General features: G+C 44.7%; 1 protein-coding gene across 3 annotated transcripts in view; it reads right to left on the bottom strand.

Annotated features, from left to right (window-relative positions):
• The window catches only part of FOXO3 (forkhead box O3), a 110,710-nt gene extending 98,131 nt beyond the window's left edge, over positions 1-12,579 (bottom strand). For all 3 annotated transcript variants that reach the window (XR_013984059.1, XM_080998819.1, XM_080998820.1), the window contains exon 1: positions 11,655-12,579. Coding sequence is in view for 2 of the 3 variants with exons in the window: in XM_080998819.1 (XP_080854945.1) it covers positions 11,655-12,242 (588 nt within the window). In the remaining variant the exon portion in view is untranslated. The remainder of the gene's footprint in view (positions 1-11,654) is intronic.
• Positions 12,580-13,787: the final 1,208 nt, after the last annotated feature.

Genomic DNA, 13,787 nt, shown 5'->3' with positions numbered 1-13,787 from the left:
TCATAACATTGTAGGCTTGGAAGGGACCCCACAGGACATCTAACCCAACCCCCTGCAATGCAGGAATCTCAACTAAAGCATCCATCACAGATGACTGTCGAACCTCTGCTTAAAAACCTCCAAGGACAGACAGTCCACCACCTCTCCTAGGAGTCTGCTCCACTGATGAACAGCTCTTACTATCAGAAAAGTTCTTCCTGATATTTAGTCAGAATCTCATTTCATGTACCTTGGTTCTACTGGTTCAGGTCCTAGCCTCCAGAGAAGGAGAAAATAAGCTTGCTCCTCCCTCCATGTGACAGCTCTTTAGATATTGGAAGATGGCTAACATATCTCCTCTCAGCCTCCTCTTTACCAAGCTAAACATTACCCAAGCTAAACATTACCCAGTTCCCTCGACTGTTCCTCACAAGGCTTCGTTTCCAGACCCTTGATTATCTTGGTTGCCCTCTGCACACATTCAAGCTTGTCAATATTCTTCTTAAATCGTGGTGCCCAGAACTAAACACAGTACTCCAGGTGTGGTCAAACAAAGCCAGAATGGAGTGGAACTATTACTTCCCTTGATCAGGACACTATACTTCTGTTGATGTAGCCTAGAAGAGCAGTAGTGGGTTTTTTTTTGCCGCTGCATCACACTGTTGACTCATGTTAAGTTTGTGCTCTACTAAGACCCCTAGATCATTTTCACATGTACTACTGGCAAGCAAGTATATTTGTGCAGCTGGTTCTTCCTAAGTGTAGAACTGTACATTTGTCCCTATTGAAATTCATTTTGTTAGTTTTGGCCTAGTTCTCCAATCCGTTAAGGTCATCTTGAATCCCAGCAGCATTGTACCCTTCCTTGTTTGGTGTCATCTGCAGATTTGATGAGCAGCCCGTCAACTTCTTAACATCTATATGTTTATTGACAAATGGGGGGAACCACCCAAAGCCATTAAGGATATATTATTTATTATGTTAAGCAAGATGCAAGTTGCATTCGAGTTGTTGTTGCATGGTGTCGCTTTTCTGAAACAGAAGCTTTAATACACACACACACACACACACACCTAAATATACCAGCAGTCTTTGTCTCAAACAGGGAAGATAAATAATGTATCGAATAATTAGGCTTCTGATATAAAACAAAATAAAGCAAATTATCTGCTTGTTTATTCAACTGTATATAAAGAAACTCCACCAACTTTACAGGGTTAGAATATACATGGTGCCCTGTTCATGTAGAAAAGACCAAATACAGTTTTCCATCAAGTTGGAGATGGGGGTGGAAATAGAATTACCAGGTGATGCACACAGTACTTAAAGCTTTTTCAGGAAATTTTCTGATTTCTGTCATATGAAAGTGGCTGGCACTCTTGGTTATAGGGAAGTGATCAATACTAGATAGTGAGGAATAAATATTGTCTCCTGACAGCAGCAGTTATTAACTTAAATCAAGTTAATAAAGACAACTACAGATGTGCTTGTTTAATGAAGCTTTTTTTTTGCAATGCAGCACTCTGCCTAATAGTGGTTGAATACTTTGTCTTTAGAACTCAAGCTGTGATAAGGACCAGTTAAAGGAAGCTCCTCCCTCCAATCCTGATCGATTGGGGTGTGGGTGGGTGCGTGGGTGTGGGGGTGTGTGCGCATGCATGCATGCAGAGAGAGAAATTAGTCTAAGAAAGAGTGCTTCTCTGCCCCTTGTCAGTTATAACAACCAAGCTTCTTGTATATACTATTATTACTACTACTACTCTGTTGACTTCTGAAATATCCAACAGTTCTCTTTAAGGTAGATTGCTGTCTGCTTACTACCTTTACCATTCAGCTGCTTCTTTCCATTCTCACACAAATATTACCCAAGTTATTTTGGGGTAAAAACCATTCTACCCAAGTTATTTTTGGAGTAATTCACGCAGGAATGTTCCCCTCTCTATTCCAGAGCTTTGTTATGAGTTACAGCAACTGAGAAACCTTGATTAAGGAAACAACAGTGAGAATGGCAAAAATTGCATGGAAATAAGCTAAAGCGTCACCTTAAATAAGGCGACTTGACAAAATTACCAAAAGGGAAAACGTTCCCAGAACATTCATTTCCACATAAAGCAAGAATGTTCAGCCCTTCCGTTCTCAAACCCTTGGATCTTTTAGAACCAGAAGCTACAGTCTTTTTTCCTTCACCCTCATCAGCTATTCAAAGGAGTGTGCAGATACTGAGTCATATAAATAAATCACTGTGGGACGGCTTGGAAATGTGTAGGTGAGTGTTAAAATAGCTTGCACATATGTTTATTATAACGTAGACGGTATGAAGGGTCTGGAGGTATTTACTGTATCGTATTGCTGTGCTTAATGCTAGGTTAGATAACATTCTACGAGGGTATGGGAGAACAGAAGGAAAAAAACAGGCCTGCTGCTGAAGAAACTGGCAAAATCTTAATTATGTTAGAGGAAATGTAATTTCATACTAACCAAAGCTGACTAGCCATTTCTCGCTTCATGTTCCATGCCTACAAAAACTCATCTAAGAAGCCCATGCTTCTGCCATATAAAATAAAACAACAACATTGCTTAAGGAAAGGAGAACATGCTGCACCCATCTTTATCCCCAAAACACTGGAGCAAACTCATTTTGTCCTGCATAAATAACAGATATAAGAAATAGGCTTTAACCAGATTCCTCGAACAATGACATCAGCATGGGATCTATCAACAACAGCAGTAAGTACTTCAAGCTCTCCCTAAGACAATTCCCTTCCTCGAGTTCTTCACAAATTGCATGGATCTTGTATGTCCAGCTAAGCTTTGGCACAGAAAAGCTCAGCACAGTACAAGACTTCACCCTCCTTAAGAGAATCGTTCCTTCCTCTGTATCCTCTGACATATGCATAAGAGTCACCGTGAGCTTTGGAGCATGTCAGAGTCCAGTGTCTTATGGGATATATGAACATCCATACACGCATACACTCATCCCCAAAACCTCTAACCTGTGCTGAAGACTTACGGGAGGGAAAGGATTGGTGGCAAACACAAATAACAGTTAGTTACTGAGACAAGCCAAATGTTTTGGATCCTTGCCTATAACAGCATAATGGTATGATCTACAACCTTGCACTAGCAAAGCAGGAAGTAGATGCCTTCTCCTAAGCAGGCATTTGAAAATGTAACAAATAAATCTCCCTCTACGACAGATGAGGTGCTTCCAAACATGGGCTATTTAGAAGCAAATAAGTATCGCTGCAATGCCAGTGGAGTGGCAACTTATAATTTCCAGGCCTCTAGAATCCAAATAACATTCTGTAGCCATGTGGGTAACCCCCATTCTCCCAACCTCAAGAAATGATGAGGACAAAGGATTAATTTCTCTTCTCCCACCCTCAGCTGCCCTTTAGAATGAGAAAAAGAAATAGAAAAAAAAACGCAATTTGAACAGGGAAAAATTAAAGAGAGTTGATTCCTAAAGGGGAGAGGGGAACTATAGTGAAGGAAATGTCTCAACCATAATCCGGGCCTAAGGGATTTACGGCTTTCTAGTTGTTGCACTACAGCTCCCATCATCCCTAACAGTTGGGTGTGCTGACTGGGGCCGATGGGAGTTGGAGTCTGGACAGCCAAAGATTTCCCACTCCTTCCACAATCTATGCAGGCCATAACTGGTCCTGAACCAACAGAACAGCTGCACAATGGGTCATCTACAACTGGAGAAGTTGAGCAACTGTTCCACTGTGTTGAAAAGTGGGGTTGTCTAAGCTTTTTGGGGGGGACCCTAGAAACTAAACAATAAAATATGGAAGGAGCATGTTTTGACCACACCATTATTGAGATGCCTCATAAAAAGAAAGTAACAAAGAATAGCTACTTCACAGTAAATGCCCAGTGTGAAAGCAGGCATGATATCTGTTTAATATGGTATCTGTCAGGGATGCTTGCCCTATGGTAAGAATTGGACTCTGTAACCCACTGAGAGCAGCTTTAGGTACATTCATAAACACAGATACAGTAGTGCTAGTGCAATCTGCTCATACTTTCTGTACTTGCAGAGATCATCAACTCCTGAAGATGCCTCTATTACAGAAGTGTGCTGTATTATGCTCTCACAGGGAAGTAATAGGAAACTGGTTTATTATATGTACATAATGTACATGCCAAAATCCAACACCAACCTTTTCTCTTGGTTTGACGTATTCTTTATTTATAATTTCTTCATTCTGCAACTAATGTGTAAGTGAGAAGACAAATACCTGCCATAAACAAAGCCGTTACACGTATACGAATGCTTTCAGGTCCCATACTTGTAGCCATATGCTATGTAGACAGTAACTGATTAGCACTAAGTATATTGTTTCCTGTGTTCTCGAAGCTACTAAAATGAGTTTCACCAAACTGTGGGAGGCAGTGGAAGACAGGAGTGCCTGGCGTGCTCTGGACCATGGGGTCACGAAGATTCGGACACGACTAAATGACTAAACAACAACAACATATTGTTGCCTGTGGTTATTACTACATTTCCAGACAAGCAAATGGGAGGAATGATAACCCTAGACCTATTTAGCTTGCCAGGTGAAATAATAACCCTGCTCCTTGCCCTGTGCAATGTTTTGTCCTGACCCTTCCTGGCCAATTAGGTGGGGGGTGAGCGGAAGTCCTTATGCAAGTGTCCTCTGAAAAGAGTCATTGGTTGGAATCTGCCAATTACTTTCAACTGCATACAATCAAGAAAGATGGTGGCTGTTGGTGGAGGCCACCAAAAATTATTCCACCTGGCAGTAACTCCTCACAGAAGCCATAATGTAGGAACATGGAGAGTCATATGACAGAGCCAATCAGAAACATGCAGCTGTGTCGCAAATAATTCTTCACATATTGGCCTTTCTCCAGGTGTGTGTGTGTGCCATTCTCCCAGGCCTTTTGATGTGGATTTTAAGTGCATTTTAGATTTTGTTGATGGTTTTACTGCTTTGTATGTTTGCTGTGCTGGTTTTATGTGGTTTTTCTGATTGTATGCAGATGCTACAGTTATTATAATGATATTGTGCTGGTTACTTTATTATAGCACCTTACTTATTTTAATCTTAGCAAACTGCCCAGACACTTCAGGTATTTGGGCGCTATAAAGTGTAAGTAATAGTTGTTGTTGTTGTTGTTGTTGTTGTTGTTGTTGTTGTTACTGGTGTCCCACATGCTAAACAGCTCACAAATGTTACAATCCCCATATGAAGGATGTAACTTTTAAAATGGACCACAGAGTTAATACAAGATACACACACACGGAAGCACTGGGAGACGAACGGCAATTTGCCTCTCCTATTGGTTATAGGTACTACTGTTAATTATTGCAATGCTTTGTTATATATGCAGCACTATGTAACAATAACCACATATGGTCAAATATAAAATGTGGCAATTCTATGTCTTTCAAAAGTAAGTAGCTTGATGCACTGTAAGCTTAGGTATGGACCGGACAATGAATTCACCTTCACCCAAACTGCTGCATGATAGACATGTCACCTGCAAATTCCTCAGTACAGACCACTAGTAATGAACCAGATGCCTTATATATTTATGCAAATTTATTGTGCGATTTTGTTATTTACACATTACAAGAAGACAGTCTATTTATTTGTATCATTGATTATCATTATCCTTTTTTAAACCCATAAAAGGTTTTTGGGGGGGTGGGGATAGAACAGTCTGTTTGTTGTATACTAGTATCTCACACACTCCAAATTAAAAAATGTTCCAAATCATTAAGATGTGTCCTTTTCAACACAGAGAACTTCAAAGTGGTGCACTTCTGAAGTAGTACATAAACATTCTCAGTGCAATGAATCTGCTTAATAATTTGATTTTTCAAAGTAAGTCCAAGCTAAGAGTACAGAATGTAGAAAAAACAACAACTAAAAAAACCTAGCTATAAGGTCCCCTACTTTCTCTGCCATAGCCATCATGTTTGTGTGATCAGCTCTGACCCAAGGAGGTACAAGTCTAAACGAATACTTGTTTCTCCATTGTTCTACATAAACCAGGGAAGCTACTCAGATTACTATGAAGCAAGGCACACAAGGCCAACACTGTGCTGAAGGTTTGGATATGACCAGTACCTGGAGGGCAATTGTCTGAGAACCACATCTACACCACTTTGAGTCCATGACAGACAGAAGGCAGGATATAAAGGTAAGAAAATTAATGTTTTCTTAAAGAAGGCTTTCCAGTACTTTCCCATGGGCAGTCATAATTCGTTTCTATTAGATAGGAAAATGCCTCGCGGATAAAAGATAGTAGCATCTATTTTGGCCTGCCCAAGTTCCCTAAAAACAAACAAGATTTCACAGGTCTAGTTTGGTCTCCTCTTCCAATGAGGTCATGTTAGAGGTTATTGCAAAATTTCTGAACTAACATATCACCAAGTATCCAGGGATCCAAGTTTTTAACATTTTAATTAGCTCAAAGTACCAGTTAAGGCTGCTCATAAATGAAATCAATATCAAATTAAAATTATAAATGGTTAGAAATGTTTCAACTATGCTTAGCAATCTAATTAATGTAAGCACTTTGCTGCATGGCCTAGAGTATGCTGCTATTGAAATCAATGAGCATAAATTCAGTACAGTCCTCCATGCTGCTACATGTTGTTGTTTTAACCGATCCTCTGAAGCCCATTTGATACGAAAGTTTTCTTAAGGCAGCAGCTTAAAAGTCTTTGGCACTACAGATTAGACTCCAAACAACTACATCTGCTAACGACGCAGGCTCTGTCAGAAGAGCAACAACTGACATCCCACCTCTAAACTTTATGGCATTTTTATGGTGCATTTATGGTAACTCTTGGAAATGCAGCACATGATGCAAAAATACACATGTATTTTATGACATAACCACACCCTTCTTTTAAACTGCTGGACATTATATATTATTATTAGTACTGAATTATGAGATCCTTCCATGTTCAGTTCATGACGATTGAAAGCCCTTCATTTGTATTTAAGTTTCTACTGGTGTGTCCTACAGAGAAGTTGGGACACATGAAAAGGTTACTAATAGAAAACTTGTGGTGCCTAACTAACTTCCAAATGACTTGTTTCCACTGAACAGCCTACATTCTGTTTTATTCCCATCAAATGAAAATATTTAAGAGGAAAACAGTTTAATTGTAAATTTAATAGAATTCTGAATGCATGGACTCATTCATGCCTCTGAGAAGGATACTGTAGCTGTATAAAATCTTTGTACATGGGATCTGCATCAGGCAAGTACAATAGGCAACATTTGAGCAAATGCAAAAAGTCACAGCATTTATTCTTGGCCACTGTAATAGAAAATAAATCTGCTATGGTTCTGTGTTGTATCAACACCTTCTTTCCTTATTTATTACCTGTATATATATTTTTCATGTGAAAACACAGTCCCATATTAAATATGAAAGAAAATATTTTCTTGCTGCTCTTCTTCAACTGTGTAAAAAAACTCAGGGCCACTTCACCATAAATTACAAAATACTCACTCAATAGGCACATTCATGAAGGAAATAACATAACTCAGTCGGTACAGCGTGCATCTCTTAATCTCTGAGCTGTGTCCCATGTCGGGCAAAAGAATTCCTGCATTGCAGCGAGTTGGACTAGATGACCCTCACAGTTCCTTCCAACTCCACAATTCTAAAATTCTAACTTGCACACAGGTGTGCCACATAACCATGGCAGATTAACTACATGCACAGATGCACTGGGTGTGATCACTATTACACAGGAGATGCAAATTGTTGACTTTGTAGGAAAAAAAGTGTTGTGTAGGAATGCCTGCCAATACAGGAATTTGGTAATGCACGAAGTGGTTCCTATTTTATGTGTTTATGGATGGGGACAGACCTTAGGGTAGACCCACTGAAATTAATGGCTATGATTAACTTAGGTTAATTAATTTCAGTGGGCTGACTCTGAGAAGCACTAGCATTAAATACAATCATTTCATAGGGAGTTGAGGGTGGTACGACAGAGGCATCATCAGTTACGTAGTGCACACATACATTTCTTTTGTCCTACCAATAGTTCTGGTCAAACAGGTTTTCCTGGCTCTTGGAGGTCTACAAAACCTTGCAGAACCTGTGAACAAAGACAATAGAGGTACGTACACCATGTGCAATAATAAGCCTCTGTCATAGCATCCACATCTCCCTGGGTGAAGGCTGGTCATCTCCAGTGCAAATCGTCATCTTTTGCTTTGCTGGCTTAGCACTTTGTTTACACAGAACAAATGGTTCAGCAGGAACTGAGAAGAGGAGGGACAAAGGGATATGGGTTTTCAGAGCAACTTTTACTCAGATATCACGTTTTCATTAAACCTTCCCTCCAAGAAACTCAAAGGGGGTTGCAAGTTGAAAGAGAGAAGATGGACAGAACTCGGGGTCATCCAGTGAAGTTGAAAACTGGCAGAGTCACGGGGATAGTGAATATGTCTTCACATGGTACAGAGTTAAAATATGGAATTCACTTCCACAAGATATAGTGATAGCCACCAACTTAAAGGGCTTTAGAAGGGTATTAGACAAATTCATGAAGGAGGAGACTATCAATGGCTGCTAGTCATAATGCCTATATTGCTTCTATTATCATAAGCCGGATGCCTCTAAATATCAGCTGTTGATGTGGAGAATGCTATTGTGCTCGTGTCCTGCATTGTGGCTTCATGGACACCTGGTTGGTCACTGTGAGAACAGGATGCTGAACTAGATAGGTTTGATCCTGCATAGCATGTTCTCCCCATGGCAATCCACCATGGCCTGTGGCTGGGTGGCATGAAGGGAGAAAGGGCAAAATGACTATTATTTTCTTCCACCCTTCCTCAAGATGCTCAAGGCAACTTACATGGTTCTTCCTCTGCCCATTCCAGCTTATGTGGTAGGTTAACATTTTAAACCCCAACAGGGAAAAGGCTTTGGAATGGGGAAATGGCAGTAAAGACAAGGGTAAGCACTCTTAGGTGCCTCCTCCTAAGAAGCTTTTTAAAAAATAAAAAATAAAATATGAGGACTGGAGTTCCAGTACACAATTATCTGTGCATAATGTGCAGTTGGCCCCCAAGCGGCAAACCCTATATAAGCTTCAACTGTGCCATGAGCTTCAAAGTGCCATGAGTGTGATCCTATGCATATTCAGTGGAGCAGATGTCCCATCTTGTTCAATGAGGCTTACTCCCAGGTGAACACACAAAACCACAGGATGATATCCAATGTTAGTTATGGTCATATTCAAAGCAGACCCAGTGAAATCAGTGGACTTAAGTCCACTGATTTCAGTGGGTCTACCCTAAGTACGAATTAGTCAAATTTCACCCACATTCATTGGTACTTCCATGTGCAGGAGCAGAATCCTATTAACCTGCGGCATAGAAAGCTGCCTTTGTAGACCATTCAGGTTCTCGGCACTGATGGGCATCAGCTCCTCATGGTTTGAGAGACAGGAGGATCTTCCAGGGTTGAACTTGGGACCTTCTGAATGGAAAGCATGTGCTGTGCCACTATGGTGCAGACATTCGCTGGTAGGGCTCAAACACCCAGCCACTATAAGTCACTGGCAGCAGCTGCTGATTGTCGCAAGCTGCCTTATACCAAATCAGACCATTAGTCCAACTAGCTACAGTGACTGGAGTCTTCCCTACCCCTACCTAGAGCTGTTAAAGACCAAATCTGGGACCCTCTGCATACGAAGTCATAGTGCCTGACCATTACAAAACTTTTGTCTTGTCTAAGCAACTACCTCTAAGAAGCATGGGTGATGCAAGTAGAATGGTTTATATTTGTAATACTAGCAGACGGAAGCATTTCAAAAAGTGCCAGTGTTCCACATCCCATTTATGTGTTAAAATGTCACCAGCAACAAAAGACGGTATGTGAGTACAAACAGGAGTTATAATTCCTAGCTCAAGTTATTGTATAGCACTAATTAAAAGGCTGTGGGGTGCCTTTTACGTACCGATGCACGTAATGCCATAATCTGTGTGGCTATTTAATGTGAAAAAATAGCTATCCAGTTCACCCCACTAGCAACAGATATTGCTTTCTATAACTCTTAACTATTTAGCATCTTGAGGTTCTGGGTTTGTTTGCTTTTTAAAAATACTATCCTGTCTTCTCTAGATGCACTTATTTACATTGCTTGCTATTTAAAAGTGTTCTTAATTTCCATTTCTTGGGTCTTGTCTTTTGCTGAACAAAGGAATTTAAAATGTAAAATAAAAGACTGTGGCAGTGTAAATACACAAATGTTGAGAAATACAAAAAGCAAGCGATGTCCTCACTTATTTTTTAGCTCAGTAGGTTCAGAGGCTGCTGCATGCATATAATCCCATCAAACAAAGGACAGTCTCCCACATGGCAGATTTAAACAGGGGATTGTTTTGCTTCCCTATCTGCTGAACAGTACCGATTCCACAGTTTAGGGGTTTAGCCACAAGTCTTGGCTACTAGAAAATAGATAAAGGGCAACAAGCACAAACACACCACACCACTATGTAAATAGACACGCCACTGACATACTCTTGCTCATTTCTGGCATAAGTTAGAAGCTTCCTGCTTTGCTAACACAGGAGGGGACCACAGGTCGCGTTTGACTGAGAAGACATTGGTCTAGCTTAGGCAGCAGCAGGTGCTGGGATCAGGGCCTAAGCCAGGCAAAGTAAAGGTGCTCTTAAAGAACCCTTATGGACTGATCCTGAAGCAGGATCCCTGAGAGAAAGGCGCTGATGTTTCCTCAACACCGTGAGGGTCACCCTTGCAGGGGACAGCAAAGAACTAGTTTTGGAAAGTTGTTCTGCAATTGCCCCATCACACCCTGTGGATGGGACCAACCAGGCCTAAAGCCTAGAGGAGAAGGGGAGATCCGCAAGGGTGGGGTGCACTGCAGAAGAGAAAGTGCTCTATGAACCTGTGCACGCAGTCTCGGCCACGCAGTCACCTTTTTCACTTGGGCATTTCCTTCAGCTCCTACCAGCAGAAGGCTATAATCTAGAAATGTGGGTTAGTTGATGATGTGGGTCAAGTGTGTTTGGTGGTGGTTTCTGTGAGGTTTCTTTTTTAAGCTCTTTATTTAGACTTGCCGATCTTGACCACGAAAAACCAGTTCAAGTGTACGTCAGAGAACTCAAGTTTTGTCGGGTCAAAAACGGAGTCAAATACCGTACACCCTACTCTCACAAAGTCACTTGTAACACTGAACAAAAACCAGTTCCTCCCCCCCCCCCAACACTCGCGAACCACTTTTCTCCACCGTCAGAAACCACGGCGGCATTTTTGTTCTGTTTTTTGAGAGCTTTAAGAGAGTAGGAATTTTCCCGCCCTTTCAATGCGTTCTGAGGGGAGGTTCAGCGCTGGCGCTTGTTATGACTGGGAAACAAACGGGAGATAGAGAGGGGTGGTCGTTTTTCTGCACTAATTAACACAGAAGAGCGTGCGCGTGCGGATCATGTATATCCTGCAATGGAGTTGGGGTGGTGGTGGTTTGCCTTCAGATAGATCCATTCCGACCCACTACTTTGAGGAAAAGTAAAAAAGGAATACGAGACTGGAGAGAGCGTGTGACCCACGCAGGAGAACGCCGTGCCTCCTCCCCGATCCCGTTCGCACAACCACCCGCCCGGCCGACCACCAACTTTCCTCCCCGCCGCCGCGCGCTCACCTTCCAGCCGGCCGAGCTGTTGCTGTCGCCCTTATCCTTGAAGTAGGGCACGCAGCGCACCATCCACTCGTAGATCTGCGAGAGGGTGAGGCGCTTCTCCGGGGAGCTCTCGATGGCGCGAGTGATCAGGTCCGCGTAGGACAAGTTCCCCCACGCGTTTCGGCGGGACGAGCATTTCCTCGGCGCCGCCGCCGCCCCGCTGGCCCCCGGCTGCTGCGGCTGCTGCCCTCCGCTCGGCGCCCTGGCGCCCTGGCCGGACCCGTCGCCGGACAGCCCCGAGAAAGGCGCCAGCAGGCGGGCCGTGTCCTCCGGGGCCAGCGCCTCGCCGCCGCCGCCGCTAGGGACGGCGTCTCCGACGGCCATGGCCGAGCTGCCCCCTTGCTCCTCGTCGTCGACGTCGTCGTCCTCCTCGGGGATCATGGAGGCGGCGTCGGCGCCCGCTTCCCCCGCGGGCTTGGCCGGGCTCGCCTGCAGCTCAGGCCTCTGCAGGGGCCACGTACAGGAGCGCGGGCGGCTCTGGGGCTCGAACTCGGGGTCCAGGTCCACGTCCACGGGGGACAAGGGGGCGGGGGGAGACGCCTCTGCCATCTTGGCCTCTCCCCCGCTCGGGAGGCTGCTCTGCCTGCCTGCCGATCCGCTGCCAAGTGGGGATGTCAGGGGAGAGGAGCCCGATCCACACCTCGGCCGTCCCTCCTCCGCCGCCGCTGCCTCCTCCTCTCGCACCTCCTAGTAGCAGCGATCAGCGAGGTTGTACAAACATGCCACGCTCCATTAAAGGTCCGGCCGCCTCCTTTTCACCCCGCCACCTCTCTTTCCCTACCGCCAGCAACAACAACCAATAAAATCAATCGGGAAAAAGAAACGATCAGGTGGTCAAGCCGGCTCCAGGTGCGTCCTCTTCCTCGGGATCCTGAGGAGCGCCGATTTTGCAAGAAACACCCCCCCTCCAAAAAAACCCCACCCAACCCTTGCAGAGTGGGAAAGCAAATCTCCGCGGCGGCGCGCCCGTGTGTTTGTTTATCTTTCACCCCGTGCAGGATTGCTCCAATAGCATCTCGCGGTATGCATTAAAGAGACCACTTCCCGCGGGCTCTCTCCCCCTCCGCACGCCTAAAAATAAAGAGAGCCACGAGTCTCTTCTTGCTTGTTGCTTTGGCGGGCGCTTTCTGCTCGGCTCCAGGAGTCCTTCTCCGCCGCTGACTTCGAAACAGCTTAGCTGGGAAACTGAAGTCTTAAAACGCACACGATCGCGCCTGCTCCATTCCTCTTCTCCGCCCCACAAAAAAGCAAAAAAAAAACCCAAAAAGGGGGCGCAGAGGGGGAAAACAACAACACTGGGAAACTCACGCTCTGCTGTGGTTTTAAAAAAATCCGAATCTTCAACGTGGGGGAAAGAGAGAGGGAAAGAGAGTGAAGACTCGGGATCCAAGGCAAGTCAAATCGCCGGTCTTCCAACAGGTCCAGAAGCCCGGAGTCCTCGTCCTTTAGGGCTGCCAAGGTTTTCGTTCCAGCATCCACACCACCCCGCTCATCACCTCCTCGCTCCTGCTGCTGCCATCTTGACAGTTTCCCCTCTTTCACTCAAGTCATTTAAACAAGCCTTGGCGAAAAGGCAGAGCGGGAGGTCACGCAGGCGGAGGGAGGGAAGGAGGGAGAGAGGGAAGGAGGGAGGGAGGGACGAAGGAGCGAGCGAGCGAGCGAGCGGCAGGTTCCAAGCAGCGGCGAGCAGCTCGGACGGCGGAAAATCCAGGTCGGAATTCACAGGAGGAGGAAGACGCAGCGTCGCTGCTGCTGCTCTTGCTGCATGGCTCCTGCTAGCACGGTTCCTCCAGCTCGTCTCGCCTTAGGCAGAGGAAGAAGCCTTTAAAACAAAGCGACGCGGATGATCCCCCTGCCTGGAAGAAGCGCAGGAGGAGGAGGAGGCGCCACTGCTGCCGGGGACGAAGGGCGCCTCTGCAGCTCGCGCGAGCAGCCCGCTGCCCTCCGCTCTGCTGACTTCCACATTCCTTCTCCTAACAACCAGCGGCGGCAACACAAAGTTATAGACACACGCAGGGAGCCACAACCTAACCCGGTAGCAGCCTGGGCGCCACCCACCAAGTGGGAAGGCCTTGCGTCGTCGGCGGGAGGGGC

The sequence above is a fragment of the Podarcis pityusensis genome (genome assembly GCF_964106645.2).
Source record: "Podarcis pityusensis genome assembly, chromosome: 3".
In the NCBI taxonomy this organism is placed as follows: domain Eukaryota; kingdom Metazoa; phylum Chordata; class Lepidosauria; order Squamata; family Lacertidae; genus Podarcis; species Podarcis pityusensis.
The sequence above is the reverse complement of the archived record's forward strand: the minus strand, read 5'-3'. Positions and strand labels throughout refer to the sequence as shown.